The following is a 16,956-nucleotide window of genomic DNA, read 5'->3' on the forward strand; positions in this document are numbered from 1 at the left end:
TGGCGCTGCTGAGGGTGTCCGGGCTGGGGGAGGAGCAGGAAAGGAGCGCGAAAAAACGGCGCGCTGCAGAGGGAAGGACTGCAGGGATTGGCTGAGAGAGAGAAGGCCCGTGAATGGTTAGAAAAGGGTGCGCAGAGGCCTGCTGGGAATGGCTGTTGGAGCGGGCGGGCCTGCTGGGAAGCAAGGACCCGCGCGATAGGCCGGCCGGGAGGGGGCGTGGCCGGACGGGAGCTAGGTCGGAGAGAATCCGAGGGCTAAATTAGGGATGAGGCCGCAGGGGGAGCCGGTGAATAGCGCCGAGGACGGGAAGAGAAGGGGGCAAAGCCTGTCTAAAGGGGAGCTGACCCGGGGTAAGCTAATCCTATGGATCCTAATCCTTTCTTTTCCCCCCTTTTTTTTTTTTTTTTTTTTAAACGGAGCCCCCCATGACCCGGGACAAGGGATGGGTACCTGTCCCGATGGCTGATAGTCCTCCTTGATCCTGGCCTCCTGGGAACGATATAGGGAGACGGGTATCTTCCAGTGTGATTTTTCATCTCCCCTCCCTGATCAGGCCGGCTGTGGAGGGCGAGCGTGCAGGGGGAGGGGGGCAAGGACCATCCGCCTGTCCCTCTGTGCGGATGCCCCCCAAACAGTCTTGAGAGTGTTAGGGGGGTAGGGTCCTGCCAGACAGACACGGAGGACAACGGAAGTGGCGGACGGACCCCACTTCTGTGCCACCGGTCTCTAGGGGGGAGAGCAGGGTGAGATATTACACCCTGTCGCCCGACAAGCTGTGTCTGAAACGAAAAGGAAAATATTAAAAATACAAACCTGAGGGGCTGAGAGCAGCCCCAAGTGTGTCCACCTCCTATGGACACTAAGCTTAAACTGAGGAATGATTGCCAGTTGGTGGGTGTATACTGCATAGGAGTTTTCCTTGTTTTGCTTAGTGTCGCCTCCTAGTGGCAGCAGCATACAACCCATGGTCTCTGTGTCCCCCAATGAGGCGATAAAGAAACATGGCGTATGCACAGGACCTTAGTCTGTCACTTTCCTTTTGGGTGCCTGGAAAAGCTTGGTTAAAAAGAAGGGAATTTTGTTTACTTACCGTAAATTCCTTTTCTTCTAGCTCCTATTGGGAGACCCAGACAATTGGGTGTATAGCTTCTGCCTCCGGAGGCCACACAAAGTATTACACTGAAAAAGTGTAACCCCTCCCCTCTGCCTATACACCCTCCCGTGGATCACGGGCTCCTCAGTTTTGGTGCAAAAGCAGGAAGGAGGAAACTTATAAATTGGTCTGGGGTAAATTCAATCCGAAGGATGTTCGGAGAACTGAAACCATAACCAAAAGAACAATTCAACATGAACAACATGTGTACACAAAAGAACAACCAGCCCGAAGGGAACAGGGGCGGGTGCTGGGTCTCCCAATAGGAGCTAGAAGAAAAGGAATTTACGGTAAGTAAACAAAATTCCCTTCTTCTTTGTCGCTCCATTGGGAGACCCAGACAATTGGGACGTCCAAAAGCAGTCCCTAGGTGGGTAAAAGAATACCTCAATAAAAGAGCCGAAAACGACCCCTTCCTACAGGTGGGCAACCGCCGCCTGAAGGACTCGCCTACCTAGACTGGCATCTGCCGAAGCATAGGTATGCACTTGATAGTGTTTTGTGAAGGTGTGCAGACTAGACCAGGTAGCTGCCTGACACACCTGCTGAGCCGTAGCCCGGTGTCGCAATGCCCAGGACGCACCCACGGCTCTGGTAGAATGGGCTTTCAGCCCCGAAGGAAGAGGAAGCCCCGAAGAACGGTAGGCTTCAAGAATCGGTTCCTTGATCCACCGAGCCAAAGTTGACTTGGAAGCCTGCGAACCCTTACGCTGGCCAGTGACCAGGACAAAGAGCGCATCTGAACGGCGCAGGGGCGCCGTGCGAGACACGTAGAGCCGGAGTGCTCTCACTAGATCTAATGAATGCAAATCCTTTTCACACTGGTGAACTGGATGAGGGCAAAATGACGGTAAGGAGATATCCTGATTGAGAGCGCCGATACGTGTCCCTTGAGAGAGCCGAGTGACAAACCCTTGTCCATTCCGGATTGAAGGAAGGAAAGAAAAATGGTAAAGGCAAAAGGCCAGGGAGTAAAACCCTTATCAGAGCACCAGGAGAAGAAGATCCGCCACGACCTGTAATAGATCTTGGCGGACGTTGGTTTCCTGGCCTGTCTCATAGTGGCAATGACATCCTGAGATAAACCCGACGACGCTAGGAGCCAGGACTCAATGGCCACACAGTCAGGTTGAGGGCCGCAGAATTCAGATGGAAAAACGGCCCTTGTGACAGCAGGTCTGTGCGGTCTGGAAGCGCCCACGGCTGACCCACCGTGAGATGCCACAGATCCGGGTACCACGACCGCCTCGGCCAATCTGGAGCGACGAGAATGGCGCGACGACAGTCGGATCTGATCTTGCGTAACACTCTGGGCAACATCGCCAGAGGAGGAAACACATAAGGGAGTCGAAACTGCGACCAATCCTGAACTAACGCGTCCGCCGCCAGAGCTCTGTGATCTTGAGACCGTGCCATGAAGGCCGGGACCTTGTTGTTGTGCCGTGACGCCATGAGATCGACGTCCGGCGTTCCCCAGCGGCGACAGATCTCTCGAAACACGTCTGGGTGAAGAGACCATTCCCCCGCATCCATGCCCTGACGACTGAGAAAATCTGCTTCCCAGTTTTCTACGCCCGGGATGTGAACTGCGGAGATGGTGGAGGCTGTGGCTTCCGCCCACAGCAGAATCCGCCGGACTTCCTGGAAGGCTTGACGGCTGCGCGTGCCGCCCTGGTGGTTGATGTACGCGACCGCCGTGGCGTTGTCCGACTGTATGCGGATCTGCCTGCCCTCCAGCCACCGATGGAACGCCTTTAGGGCTAGATACACTGCCCTTATCTCCAGAACATTGATCTGAAGGGAAGACTATCGGAGTCCAGGTTCCCTGAGCCCTGTGGTGGAGAAAAACCGCTCCCCACCCTGACAGGCTCGCGTCCGTCGTGACCACAGCCCAGGATGGGGGCAGGAAGGATTTTCCCTGCGATAGAGAAGTGGGAAGAAGCCACCAGTGAAGAGAGGTTTTGGCTGCAAGGGAAAGAGACGTTCCTGTCGAGGGACGTCGACCTTCTGTCCCATTTGCGGAGAATGTCCCATTGGAGTGGGCGCAGATGGAACTGCGCGAAGGGCACTGCCTCCATTGCTGCCACCATCTTCCCCAGGAAGTGCATGAGGCGCCTCAAGGGGTGTGACTGACCCCGAAGAAGAGTTTGACTACCGCTGAGTGAGTATGAAACTCCATCCCGAGGTAAGTCAGTGATTGGGTCGGTGTCAACTTGGACTTTGGGAAGTTGATGAGCCACCCGAACTGCTGGAGAGTCGCCAGAGCGACGGTCAGGCTGTGTTGACACGCCACCCGGGAGGGTGCCCTGACTAGGAGATCGTCTAAGTAAGGGATCACCGAGTGGCCCTGAGAGTGTAGGACCGCCACAACGGATGTCATGACCTTGGTGAAGACCCGTGGGGCTGTCGCCAGGCCGAAAGGCAGTGCCACGAACTGAAGGTGTTCGTCCCCGATGGCGAAACGCAGGAAGCGTTGATGTTCGGGTGCGATCGGCACATGGAGATAAGCATCCTTGATGTCGATTGATGCTAGGAAGTCTCCTTGTGACATCGAAGCGATGACCGAGAGGAGAGATTCCATCCGAAACCTTCTGGTGCTCACATGCCTGTTGAGCAGTTTGAGGTCCAGAACGGGACGGAATGATCCGTCCTTCTTTGGCACCACGAACAAGTTGGAGTAGAAGCCGTGACCATGTTCCTGAGGGGGAACGGGAATCACCACTCCTGTCTTCAGAACGCCCACAGGCTGAAAAAGTGCGCCGGCCCGAGATGGGGGCGGAGATGTTCTGAAGAAACGAGTCGGAGGACGAGAGCTGAACTCTATCCTGTAACCGTGAGGCAAAATCGGGAGAGCCTGCCACCGACCGAGGATGCGGTTCGGGGAGGCCGAAAGTCATGAGGAGGCTGCCTTGGAGGCAGTGCCTCCGGCGGTTTTTTGGGGGCGTGACTTAGACCGCCACGCATAGGAGTTCCTCTGGCCTTTCTCTGGCCTGTTGGACGAGGAGGATTGGGACTTGGCTGAGGGCCGAAAGGACCGAAACCTCGGTTGTATTTTCCGTTGCTGAGGTCTCTTCGGTTTGGACTGGGGTAAGGACGAGTCCTTTCCCTTGGATTCCTTAATAATTTCATCCAATCGTTCGCCAAACAATCGGTCGCCAGAAAACGGCAAACCGGTTAAGAACTTCTTGGAAGCAGAGTCTGCCTTCCATTCGCGTAGCCACATGGCCCTGCGGACTGCCACCGAATTAGCGGATGCTACCGCTGTACGGCTAGCAGAGTCCAGGACGGCGTTCATGGCGTAGGACGAAAAAGCCGACGCCTGAGAAGTCAAAGACGCAACTTGCGGAGCAGAGGTACGTGTGACCGCATTAATCTCAGACAGACAAGCTGAGATAGCTTGGAGTGCCCACACGGCTGCAAAGGCCGGGGCAAAAGACGCGCCTGTGGCTTCATAGATGGATTTCACCAGGAGCTCTATCTGCCTGTCAGTGGCATCCTTGAGCGATGAGCCATCTGCAACTGATACTACAGATCTAGCCGCCAGTCTAGAGACTGGAGGATCCACCTTGGGACATGGAGCCCAACCCTTAACTACGTCAGAGGGGAAGGGGTAACGTGTGTCATTAAGGCGCTTAGTAAAGCGCTTGTCCGGAAATGCTCTGTGCTTCTGGACAGCATCTCTGAAGTTAGAGTGATCGAAAAACGCACTCCGTGTACGTTTGGGAAACCTAAACTGGTGTTTCTCCTGCTGCGAAGCCGACTCCTCTATAGGTGGAGGTGGGGGAGAAAGATCTAGCACCTGGTTGATGGACGATATAAGATCATTTACTAAGGCGTCCCCCTCAGGTGTATCAAGATTGAGGGCAACGTCAGGGTCAGAGCCCTGAGCTGCGACGTCCGCCTCGTCCTCCAGAGAGTCCTCAAGCTGAGACCCCGAGCAGCGTGAGGAAGTCGGGGAAGATTCCCAGCGAGCCCGCTTAGCCGGTCTGGGACTGTGGTCCGTGCAGGAGTCCTCCACGTGAGACCTAGGGGCCACCCCGGGAGCACGCTGCGGCGCAGACCGAGAGGGGCCTGGAGGCGATGATCTAACAGTGCCCGGGGCCTGTGTAAGGACCGGTCTGGACTGCAAGGCTTCTAGTAGCTTGGCAGACCATTTGTCCATAGACTGAGCCATGGATTGTGAAAGGATTTTCTCAGCAAAAACTGCAAACTCTGTCCCTGCCGCCTGGACAGTGGAAGCAGGAGGGTCTGCCTGAGCCGAGGGGCCCACTAGTGACCGAGGCTCCGGCTGAGCAAGTGCAACAGGGGTCGAGCATTGCTCACAGTGAGGGTAGGTGGAACCTGCAGGTAACATAGCCCCACAAGAGGTACAGGTTGCAAAAAAAACCTTTGCCTTAGCGGCCTTGCTCCTTGTGGACGACATGCTGTTGTCTCCTAGGAGAGTGATCACTGAGGGTATATAGCCAAAAGTAAACAACCCGGCCGAACAGAGAAAATATATACATATATACACATACATATATATATATATATATATATATATATACACACATCTATATATATAATTGCCTTATTCTGTCTGTCTGTCTGTCATGCTCCAAAATTGTGTCACCGTGACATGTCCTTACGGTGACACAAAGCTGATTGGCCGCTGGGCTCGCCATGGCCCCGCCCCCCCACACGGATTGGCCTCTCGCCCCGGCTCTCTGCAGGCCCCGCCCCCCTCACGCAATGCACGCTCGCTCTGGCCCAACTGACACGGAGCTCCGATTCCCAGGTGAGTACACACACACATCAGATCACACTCACTCTCACACACACCTCACACATCACAACATGCTGGGATATCGCTTGCTTCTACACCGGCTCCGTCAGGATCCCGGCAGCGCCAGACATAACCTTGCGATGCTGGGATCTTGACGGAGGCCGTGAAAGCTGGTAACCATTATACACATCGGGTAACTAAGGTCCCTTAGTTACCCGATGTGTATCATAGTTACCAGTGTACACCGGCTCCCACTCACTCACACACACCTCACACACACATCACATCGCATCCACACATCAAGGTCCTGCAGCTGCGGAACATACACACACATAACAGCACACACACACACACAAATCAGATCACACTCACACACACCTCACACATCACATCGCATCCACATACTCACAGCATCCTGGGATATCGCTTGCTTCTCGGCGGCGATACTGTGCTGTTGTGAGCTTCCAGGACCTGCCGGGGGATCACATGGCCAGAAGCATGTGATATCCCCGGATGTTGTGAGTATCAGCGCGTATGTGCAATATCGTCAGTGTGTGTGTCTTTGTGTGTGAGTGTATGCGATCGGGTGTGTGTGAGTGGATGCGATCGGGTGTGTGTGAGTGGATGCGATCGGGTGTGTGTGAGTGGATGCGATCGGGTGTGTGTGAGTGGATGCGATCGGGTGTGTGTGAGTGGATGCGATCGGGTGTGTGTGAGTGGATGCGATCGGGTGTGTGAGTGTCGGCAGAGGAGCACAGCGTGCTGGAGGAGGCTGGGAGCAGAGAGGCTGATCATGGGGAAGGCTGGGAGGAGAGAGGCTGATGCTGGGGGAGGCTGGGAGGGGGAGGGGGAGGCTGGGACGAGGGAGGCTGATGCTGGGGGAGGCTGATGCTGGGGGAGGCTGGAAGGAGAGAGGCTAATGCTGGTGGAGGCTGATGCTTGGGGAGGCTGATGCTTGGGGAGACTGGGAGGGGAAGGCTGATGCTGAGGGAGGCTGGGAGGAAGGAGGCTGGGAGGAGAGAGGCTGATCCTGGGGAAGGCTGGGAACGGGAGGCTGATGCTGAGGGAGGCTGGAAGGAGAGAGGCTGATGCTGGGGGAGGCTGGAAGGAGAGAGGCTAATGCTGGTGGAGGCTGATGCTTGGGGAGGCTGATGCTGGGGGAGACTGGGAGGGGAAGGCTGATGCCGAGGGAGGCTGGGAGGAAGGAGGCTGGGAGGAGAGAAGCTGATCCTGGGGAAGGCTGGGAACGGGAGGCTGATGCTGAGGGAGGCTGGAAGGAGAGAGGCTGATGCTGGGGGAGGCTGGAAGGAGAGAGGCTGATGCTGGAGGAGGCTGGAAGGAGAGAGGCTGATGCTGGTGGAGGCTGATGCTTGGGGAGGCTGATGCTGGGGGAGGCTGGGAGGAGAGAGGCTGATCCTGGGGAAGGCTGGGAACGGGAGGCTGATGCTGAGGGAGGCTGGAAGGAGAGAGGCTGATGCTGGGGGAGGCTGGAAGGAGAGAGGCTGATGCTGGTGGAGGCTGATGCTTGGGGAGGCTGATGCTGGGGGAGACTGGGAGCGGAAGGCTGATGCTGAGGGAGGCTGGGAGGATGAGGCTGGGAAGAAGGAGGCTGGGAGGAGAGAGGCTGATCCTGAGGAAGGCTGGGAAGAGGAGGCTGATGCTGAGGGAGGCTGGAAGGAGAGAGGCTGATGCTGGGAGAGGCTGGAAGGAGAGAGGCTGAGGCTGGGAGGAGAGAGGCTGATGCTGGGGAAGGCTGATGCTGAGGGAGGCTGGGAGGGGAAAGCTGATGCTGGGGAAGGCTGGGAGGATGGAGGCTGGGAGGAGAGACGCTGATCCTGGGGAAGGCTGGGAGAGGGAGGCTGATGCTGGAGGAGGCTAGAAGGAGAGAGGCTGATGCTGGCGGAGGCTGATGCTGGGGGAGGCTGGAAGGAGAGAGGCTGATGCTGGTGGAGGCTGATGCTTAGGGAGGCTGGGAGAGGGAAGCTGATGCTGAGCGAGGCTGGGAGAGGTAGGCTGAGAGAAGAGAGGCTGATGCACACACACACACACACACGCGCGCGCACTGCACAACACACCACACACACACACACACACACACACACACACACTGGGAACCACAAACAACTGCCCTACACAGACACCCACACACACAGACAACGCTGCACACACACAACACACAAACACCGCGGCACACACAAATATACGCACATACCGCACAACACACACATTGCACAAAACATACCTCCCCCCAAAACACACCACACACACACAAACCGCGCAACACACACACAACGCTACAGACACACAGCGCTCCACAAACAACGCAACACACATACAACACCGCTCTCACCTCCCGTCACACCCAGACAACACCCAGAACATGTACAGCGCCTACACAAACACTTGGTAACTACACACAACAACATTATATATATATATATATATATATATATATATATATATATATATATATATATATATATATATATATATATATATATATATATATATATATATATATATATACTGACTGGCAGGCCCGGGAGTTATGGTACTAGGCCGCAATGAAGCCGGGGACTAAATTTAATACCGCGGCCGACAAACAGGCTCGGTCGGCGCGGAAGTCCCGGTCTTCACAAACCAGCAGCTGCTGCAGCGTCTGTGAAACAAGCGCTCCATGCACAGTCCCCATGGGGACACAGAGTACCTTTAGATGCAGGGCCCTGTCCCTGAGGATACATAGACTCCTGTCCGGCAGATTCCCACAGGGGCTGCGGAGGGAGCCCGGTCCCAGTAAATGGATGACCGGTCAGGATCCCACTTCTCCCAGAGCCTCTAAGGGATGGTGAAGGAAAACGGCATGTGGCTCCAGCCTCTGTACCCGCAATGGGTACCTCAACCTTAACAGCACCGCCGACGTAGTGGGGTGAGAAGGGAGCATGCCGGGGGCCCTGTGGGGGCCCTCTTTTCTTCCAACCGATAAAATCAGCAGCTGCTGCTGACTAAAATGGGAATGCATGAGTGGATGTGTGCCTCCTTCCACACAAAGCATAAAACTGAGGAGCCCGTGATCCACGGGAGGGTGTATAGGCAGAGGGGAGGGGGTTACACTTTTTCAGTGTAATACTTTGTGTGGCCTCCGGAGGCAGAAGCTATACACCCAATTGTCTGGGTCTCCCAATGGAGCGACAAAGAAAAAACAAAAACGTGTAGAGCTGTAATAAAGACTGTGGAATACGAAATCTACCTACACAAAATTATTCTGCCTATTGACAAAGCAGGTAAAATATACACCATTTACATACACTAAGTATAGCTCCAGTATGCTTTTCCACATGGATGTAGGCCTGGACAGTAAATAGGCAAACTTGACATTCAGGCATCTGGGAAAGCTGAGTAACCCAAGCTGCCCTCAGACTATACAGGGATACAGGGATAATAGTCAGCTGGGGGAGAGAACACAGGCATTTTTGTGCCCATTAAGATTTATCTATTCAACTTCCTGCTAACTGCTAAGCAGTCAAAGAGATATTCCCATCTCCAAGATCCTATGTAAAAATGTAGTAGGTGGAATAATAATAATATTAGCAAATACCTCCAATTAGAAATGTAGTATAGTTCCACTGATATAGCCATGTATCTTATATCGTGTGCAGGGCATTGCAGCTTAGGTATCCATGGTTATGACCACAAACAACAAGCTGACTATATGAGTGGACATACCCATGGATACTTAAGCTGCTATGCCCTGCACATGAGGTAGGAGACATGGCTATATCAGGAGAACTATACTACATTTCTTATTGGAAGTATTTACTCATGTTATTATTATTATACCTACTATATATTGTGATAGGATCTTGGAGATGTGAAAAACACTTGAAGATTAAATCTGTGTGTAAACTAAACCTTCCATTTTTTTTTTCAAGGATTAGTACCCTCGCTGTCCATTGTTTGACATTGATGAGTGTACTAATACAGATCCCTTGGAGCACTAACAACTTTGCCTAAGAATATCAGAACATCCTTTACTCATTGTCAGGGGGTTGTCCAGATTGCAAATCTATATAATCCCAGGAATTGTGAGCAATTACTGCATGTTATGATCTTACCTTACTTCTTTCTTTTCGTCTGCTTCTTTCTGTTCGTCTACTGTCTCAGTCGTCTCACTTTGAGGTTTCCTCTTCTTTTCTTCATTTTTCAGTCTCTCTTCTTCGGCCTCATAGAGATGCTTTAAGTGTTCTGGATAGTGATCACTGTAAGAGACTTCTTTAGTATTGGCCTTTTGTTTTCTTAGTAGCTTTTGATATTGTAACTGCACTTGCTTCTTTCTCCACAAAGCAAAGCCAAGTCCTGAGGAAGAAATGATTAGAGGTGATGTAAACACTAATATACAGGGTAATAAGCCATTAGAGAGTTGACAGTAAGGCTGGGTTCACACATAGCGACAATGCTGTTACGTCACCATTTTCTGTGACGCAATAGCGACCTAGTAAGTCGCTGTTATGATCGCTGCTTAGCAGTCAAACACAGCAGACGCAGCAGCGATCATAACGGCACGCGTCGCTGTGGAAGCCATGCTGCACTTGGTAACTAAGGTAAATATCGGGTAACCATTACCCGATCTTTACCTTGGTTACCAGCGCACACGCTTAGTGCTGGCTCCCTGCTCTCCTAGCCAGGGTACACATTGGGTTAATTACCCGATGTGTACTACGGCTACGTGTGCAGGGAGCCAGCGCTAAGCGGTGTGCTCTCACGCTGCCAGTGCCGGCTCCCTGCTCACGTAGCTGGAGTACACATCGGGTAATTAACCGGATGTGTACCCTGGCTAGGAGAGCAGGGAGCCGGAACTGGCAGCGTGAGAGTGGCGGTGCTAGTAACTAATGTGAATATCGGGTAACCAAGGAAAGGGCTTCTTGGTTACCCAATGTTTACCTTGGTTAGAGCTTACCGCAGGGTGCCAGAAGCCGGCTCCCTGCTCACTTCAGTTCGTCGCTCTCTCACTGTCACACACAGCGATGTGTGCGTCACAGCGGGAGAGCGACGAGCAAAAAATGAAGCAGGACATTCAGCAACGACCGGCGACCTCACAGCAGGGGCCAGCTCATTCCTGGATGTCACACACAGCGACGGGACGTCGCTGCTACGTCATAGAAAATGGTGACGTAGCAGCAACATCGTTGTGTGTGACACCACCTTAAGGCGTCACTAACCGTTGGCTAGTAAATAAATACGTAGATAAATAACTTCAGATTGCCCTGTTTTAAAGGGAGTAGGTAAGCAAAACTGACTGTTTAACCAAGCACGTAAACTCGGAGCACCTTTGCATGGCTCGGCAGTTTAGCCCACCTTCCCAACTACATCGGCTTGCATCCATCTCGCCCTGTCTTCCCAGACTGACAGCTCTGGCTTTACTGGAGCAAGACGAGAGTGGAGATGGATGAAAAACAAGTCGCTGGACAGGTGCACCAGGCTCATGAGCTTGGTGTGGACAGTTTGTGTGGACCATATATAGAGATTAAACCTGGCTCAACCTATCGTAATAGTAGGTGCTCTGGAGAAAAAACAGTCAATCCAATACATATACTCCGGCACACTCAGAGAGAAGCGAAAACGAGTCCAATATGATGCTCAAAAAAATATCTTTATTATAAACGTAAGATTGTCCGACGTTTCAACCCGACTAGGGTTTTCCTCAGGGACTAATGTACAATAACAGAAAAAAGAAAGATTACAAAATCACAATAATACACAAATGTTACCTAATCACAATATGTGTTATACATGAAAGAAAAAACAGGGGGGAGAGGGGAGAGGGGGGTTTTCATCATGAGAACAGTCTATTGATAATGAGCATTTCATAGAGAAGGTACATGAAAATCACCCATGACAAAATTACATACAGCTGAAACAATCTTCCCAGATGGGGGTCAATACAATATATTTGTACAAAATCAGAGAACTGAAGGTCAAGACATACCTATGAAAGCTAGAACTAGATTTCTTAAACGAGCACCAAAACACGGTGGATGACCGACTAATGATATCCGTAAAGGTACTACAAGGGTGAAACATGAAGTGTTAGTGTTAAAAATGGTAATGGAAAGGAAAAAAAAGGGGAGAAGAAATACTGGGGAATAATACAAGGTTGTATCTAGGGTATACCTAAATGGGACCAGTGGTAAGGTCAAGACTTCAAAACAAATGGACATTCGAAGGGAAGGAAAAACCTTCGCCGCTCTGGGAAATTACATAAAGAAGAAAACATCTCCATTTACTATAGGTGTTTTGTGTCAAGACCTGAAAATATATAAATTCCAAGGGAGAGCGTACCTTACAGTTGTGCTAGGTGTATCAATCCCTCAGGGGTCATGTAGTAAAGTAGTTCTAAAGAATCAATTGTGAAAAAAACGTAGAAGAGAGTTTAAATATTAATGTTATGAACCATATGAAAGTTTACACCTAATATGTTTTCCAATGGGGAGAGTATACCTCATGAGTCACGTCAATGTGAGAAAAAGGGGGAGGTCCAAGACCACATCCAGATCTGCCTGACCTATGTAAGTAGGTGGTTAGTGATTTGATCTACAAAATTATAGAAAGTGGTTTAATACTGAGATATTACAGAGATTCAGGTTAATCAAAATAAGATATGTATTATACCTACTAACTAGGGGATGAGCTTCAAAATGGTTCTTCAGGAATATGAAAGGAGCAAGGTGAAACACCACCAACCTCCTATGACAGGCAGACCCGGACAAGTTTCTGTTGTATACGTCTAGGATCCAATGGTATGTGCATGCATAATAAACTGGAAAAAATGTAAATATATGGAACTGTGGTATATATTATGGTATTTTTCCGTATTACTTCTTTCAATATAAAAGACTCCATCCTACCTTATATAGTAAGGATATTTAGATGCAGGTGAGACTGCCTTAGTGATGTGACAAGGCTGTAGTATACATATATGTCCGCTGTAAATGGAACGGAGACTGTAGTATGTAAAAAAGGAGTAAAACATATGTGGTCGTACGTGTCAATAGGCTAGGGGGCATAAGAGGTAATAGACATGACATACCTGACCTAATGTCATCTGCATATAAGGTGTAATAGGGAGCGGGCCAAAGGCTCTATGGAGAGTAGAGGAAAGGGTTAACAGCAAACGGAGAAAAGAATTGACAGTAAATATAGGAAAGACCAAGCCAATCAGGGTGAAACACAGAGCACACCGTAACATACCTTAATGGGAGGTGCAGATATATCAGCCACGTGTAAGGCGCCAGACGCCATATATGCTGAGTGCTGGGTATTTATACATGGCCCGGAAGACAGAACTTCCAAGTCGGGTTGAAACGTCGGACAATCTTACGTTTATAATAAAGATATTTTTTTGAGCATCATATTGGACTCGTTTTCGCTTCTCTCTGAGTGTGCCGGAGTATATGTATTGGATTAGTTTGTGTGGACCGACTGCCTTTAAATTTACTGAAGGGGCAAAAAAATAAATGAGCGATTCCTCACTATTTTTCAGATCTCTTGTTACTGTCCGTGAATGGAAACATTAATTCTTTACAGTTATAAGCCATAGTATTACTTCACTGGCAGATGGAGTATGTTATTCTAGATAAACATTCCATGAGTTAGTTCCATAGAGCATTCCATGGGTTATCAGGACTGGATCCGCCATGTCAATATTACAAGTAGTGGGGGGGATACACAGGCTACATGTGGCCCTGTATTATGTGCACAGCAATTTCATGCTGATTGACTGGTTGCTATGATAACCAAGAAACAGAGCATGCGCACTATGATCAGCGCGTGTCCACGTGGGCCCTCTCACCCTCATTAGCGCTGCCCTGAAACACCTTCTGCTCGGGGTTCGGTCTCCATTTCCGCCTCACTTTGCCGTTGCCTTTCCCGTCCGACACCGGTCTCTTCCCGCGACTCCTGCTGCCTTGTCTCTTATCCACGGAGGCGTCACGTCCATGTTTAGCCTGTAACCCGCCTTCACTATTAAAGTTTCTAGCTCTCTTCCTGTGCTGTGAAGATACAGACGGCAGACTCGCCATATTACTCCTCACTACGTACGCGTATTGTATGCGACGCGTCCACTGCAATTGACGTCACTAGGGGGACGCCCCCCTACTGAAAACTACAACTCCCAGAATGCACTTGCACCGGAGAGCCGCAGTGTAGCAGTCCGCTGTCGCATACTTTACTTGTCCCTGTAGTCCCGCACAGCTCCTACACACGAATCCCAATAACGTCTGTTATTAGGTGGGGGTATGGTCTGCCAAACACGTGATCTGAGTCACGTGTGTACATGACGTCACTCATCTGGATCTCGGACCAATGCAACATGTGAGCGCTGTGTGTAGTGTGTGTGTAGTGAGCTGGGCACTGGCTGCACAGACAAGGCATGTGAGTACTCCGTGCCCACGGCAGAATGCTATCTTGTGCAGTGTGTTGTTCTCTGTTATCAGCCATTTGTTCTGATCTTTTGCCCTATGATCACCCTCCATCTCTCCCCTGCCATTACCAGGCTCCCACATAAGGGTCCTAGCTCTCCTATAAGCTCCTGAATGGAGAACATCATTTTGCCTTTCTGGAGTCGGGGAAAGCTGGGTGCAATGACATGTGAGAGCCGGATTGGAGTCTGCAGAGGCTAATAAATCAGTAGTAGTGCTTTTATTCTGAGGCCATGTTTAGTGACTGTAACTGTCCAGAGAGAAATCCCTTTACCTTTGTGTTTTGAGATCCATACAAACCCAGCATACTGGCATAGTGCGCTCTGTATCTAGGGCGTATCGTCCTCTGGAAGCAGTGCTAGGGGGGATAGTTGTGTACACAGTATGGCAGCACAGAAAGGGGCTCTCTTCTGATAGAAGTGGACCCCAATGCTTTTCAATGCATAATCAGAGCAGGTGCTTCTGCTCCCCTGACTCTCCAATGCTGCTTGGGTTTCATTGTTTTGGCTGCAGCCCTGATGTCAAGTTGACAGCTCACATTACCACTGCAGCCAATCAAAAAGTTCAACCAGTCTACGGTTATGGATGACACAAGCCGTCGAGCTCAGTGACTATTACTGTAACATCACATTGCTCAGTGATTGGCACTACAGACGCCATGCCACTGCTGCAGCCAATAACTAAGCTGGCAGTCATCCTATCTACAGCAGCTGCGGCACTCAGTGATTTTCAGTATAGATGTCATGGAACCACTGCAGCCAATAACTGAGCTCACATTTATCCTGTCTACAGCAGCAGAGCTGCGGCGCACAGTGATTTTCAGTATAGATGTCATGGCACTGCTGCAGCCAATAACTGAGCGCACAGTCATCCTGCCTACGCAGTAAAGCTGCGGCGCTCAGTGATTAGCACTACAGACGCCATGCCACTGCTGCAGCCAATAACGAAGCTCACAGTCATACTGTCTACAGCAGCAGAGCTGCATCGCTCAGTGATTGGTAGTGTAGACGTCATAGCACTGCTGCAGCCAATAACTGAACTAAAGGCTTTACACGCAACAACATCGCTAACGAGATGTCGTTGGGGTTACGGACTTAGTGACGCACATCTGGCCTAGTTAGCGATGTCGTTGCATGTGAAACGCATGAACGACCGTTAAGGATCAAAATTACTTACCTAATCGTTCATTGTTGACGTGTTGTTCCTTTCCCAATTATCGTTGCTGTTGCAGGACGCAGGTCGTTCGTCGTTCCTGCGGCAGCACACATCACTATGTGTGACACCACAGGAACGAGGAACATCACCGTACCTGTGGCCGCCCGCCATGAGGAAGGAGGGAGGTGGGCGGGATGTTACGCTCGCTCATCTCCGCCCCTCCGCGTTTATTGGGCGGCCGCTTAGTGACGCCGAACGAACCGCCCCCTTAGAAAGGAGGTGGTTCGCCGGCCGCAGCGACATCGCTAGGCAGGTAAGTCCGTGTGACGGGTGTAAGCGATGTTGTGCGCCACGGGCAGCGATTTGCCCGTGATGCACAAACGACGGGGACGGGTGTGATCGGCAGTGACATCGCTAGCGTTGTCGCTGTGTGTAAAGTGGCCTTTACAGTCATCCTGTCTACAGCAGCAAAGCTGCGGCGCTGAGTGATTATCAGTATAGATGTCATGTCACCACTGCAGCCAATAACTAAGCTCACAATCATCCTGTCTACAGCAGCAGAGATGCGGCGCTCAGTGATTGGCAGTATAGACGTCATGCCACTGCTGCAGCCAATAGCAGAGCTTACAGTCATCCTGTCTACAGCAGCAGAGCTGCGGCGCTCAGTGGTTTTCAGTATAGACGTCATGTCACGGTTGCAGCTAATAACTGAGCTGGCAGTCATCCGGTCTACAGCAGCAAAGCTGTGGCGCTCAGTGATTTTCAGTATAGACGTCATGTCACTGCTGCAGCCAATAGCAGAGCTTACGGTCATCCTGTCTACAGCAGTAGAACTGCAGTGCTCAGTGATTGGCAGTATAGACGTCATGTCACTGCTGCAGCCAATAACTGAGCTCACCATCATTCCTGTTTAGAGGAGTAGAGCTGCAGTGCTCAGTGATTCACACTATAGACATCATGTCACTGCTGCAGCCAAAACGCAGTGTAGTGGGTACGGGTGAAGGTAACGGACAGTGGACAGATGGGAGCTGATAACGGCTGGCTAGACAAATGTTATCTAACTGATTGTGTTGCTCAGGCACCACCCCTAGTGGGAGGATGCCATAAGTACCTAGTGCCTCTCTGAAAGTAGGTGCGCTGGCCCTTAAAGAAAGCGAGTGTGCCCAAGTCCAGGGAGCAGGAGAGACACACTTGGAAGGGAGGCAGGGAGCAGTACGGCTCTGTGCCCACGTTGTGTATTTGCGTGCAGTTACGATGTGTATTGTACTGCAGCATAACTGCATGTGTCCTGCGTCCCCAACATAATCTATGAAGATTGTGCATAATCCATGCGCACGTTGCATTTTAGAACGCAGCGATTTGCATGCTGCCAAAACACTGCGTTCTAAAAAGCAAAATGTCACTTATAC

General features: G+C 51.0%; 2 protein-coding genes across 3 annotated transcripts in view; one reads left to right on the forward strand and one right to left on the reverse strand.

The window, feature by feature from the left end:
• Window positions 1-14,183, reverse strand: part of CCDC59 (coiled-coil domain containing 59) — a 33,373-nt gene extending 19,190 nt beyond the window's left edge. The window contains exons 1-2 of the mRNA XM_075344776.1: window positions 13,765-14,183; window positions 10,031-10,271 (exon numbers count right to left, since the gene is read on the reverse strand). Coding sequence (XP_075200891.1) covers window positions 10,031-10,271; window positions 13,765-13,993 — 470 coding nt within the window. The 5' untranslated portion in view covers window positions 13,994-14,183. The remainder of the gene's footprint in view (window positions 1-10,030; window positions 10,272-13,764) is intronic.
• Window positions 14,098-16,956, forward strand: part of METTL25 (methyltransferase like 25) — a 222,507-nt gene continuing 219,648 nt past the window's right edge. Inside the window, exon 1 of one of the 2 annotated variants that reach the window (XM_075344775.1) lies at window positions 14,098-14,345. In XM_075344775.1, the coding sequence (XP_075200890.1) occupies window positions 14,344-14,345 (2 nt within the window). In that variant the 5' untranslated portion in view covers window positions 14,098-14,343. The remainder of the gene's footprint in view (window positions 14,346-16,956) is intronic. The other variant, XM_075344774.1, reaches the window with a different exon arrangement.

This window comes from Anomaloglossus baeobatrachus, chromosome 4, assembly GCF_048569485.1.
Source record: "Anomaloglossus baeobatrachus isolate aAnoBae1 chromosome 4, aAnoBae1.hap1, whole genome shotgun sequence".
Taxonomy (NCBI): Eukaryota; Metazoa; Chordata; class Amphibia; order Anura; family Aromobatidae; genus Anomaloglossus; species Anomaloglossus baeobatrachus.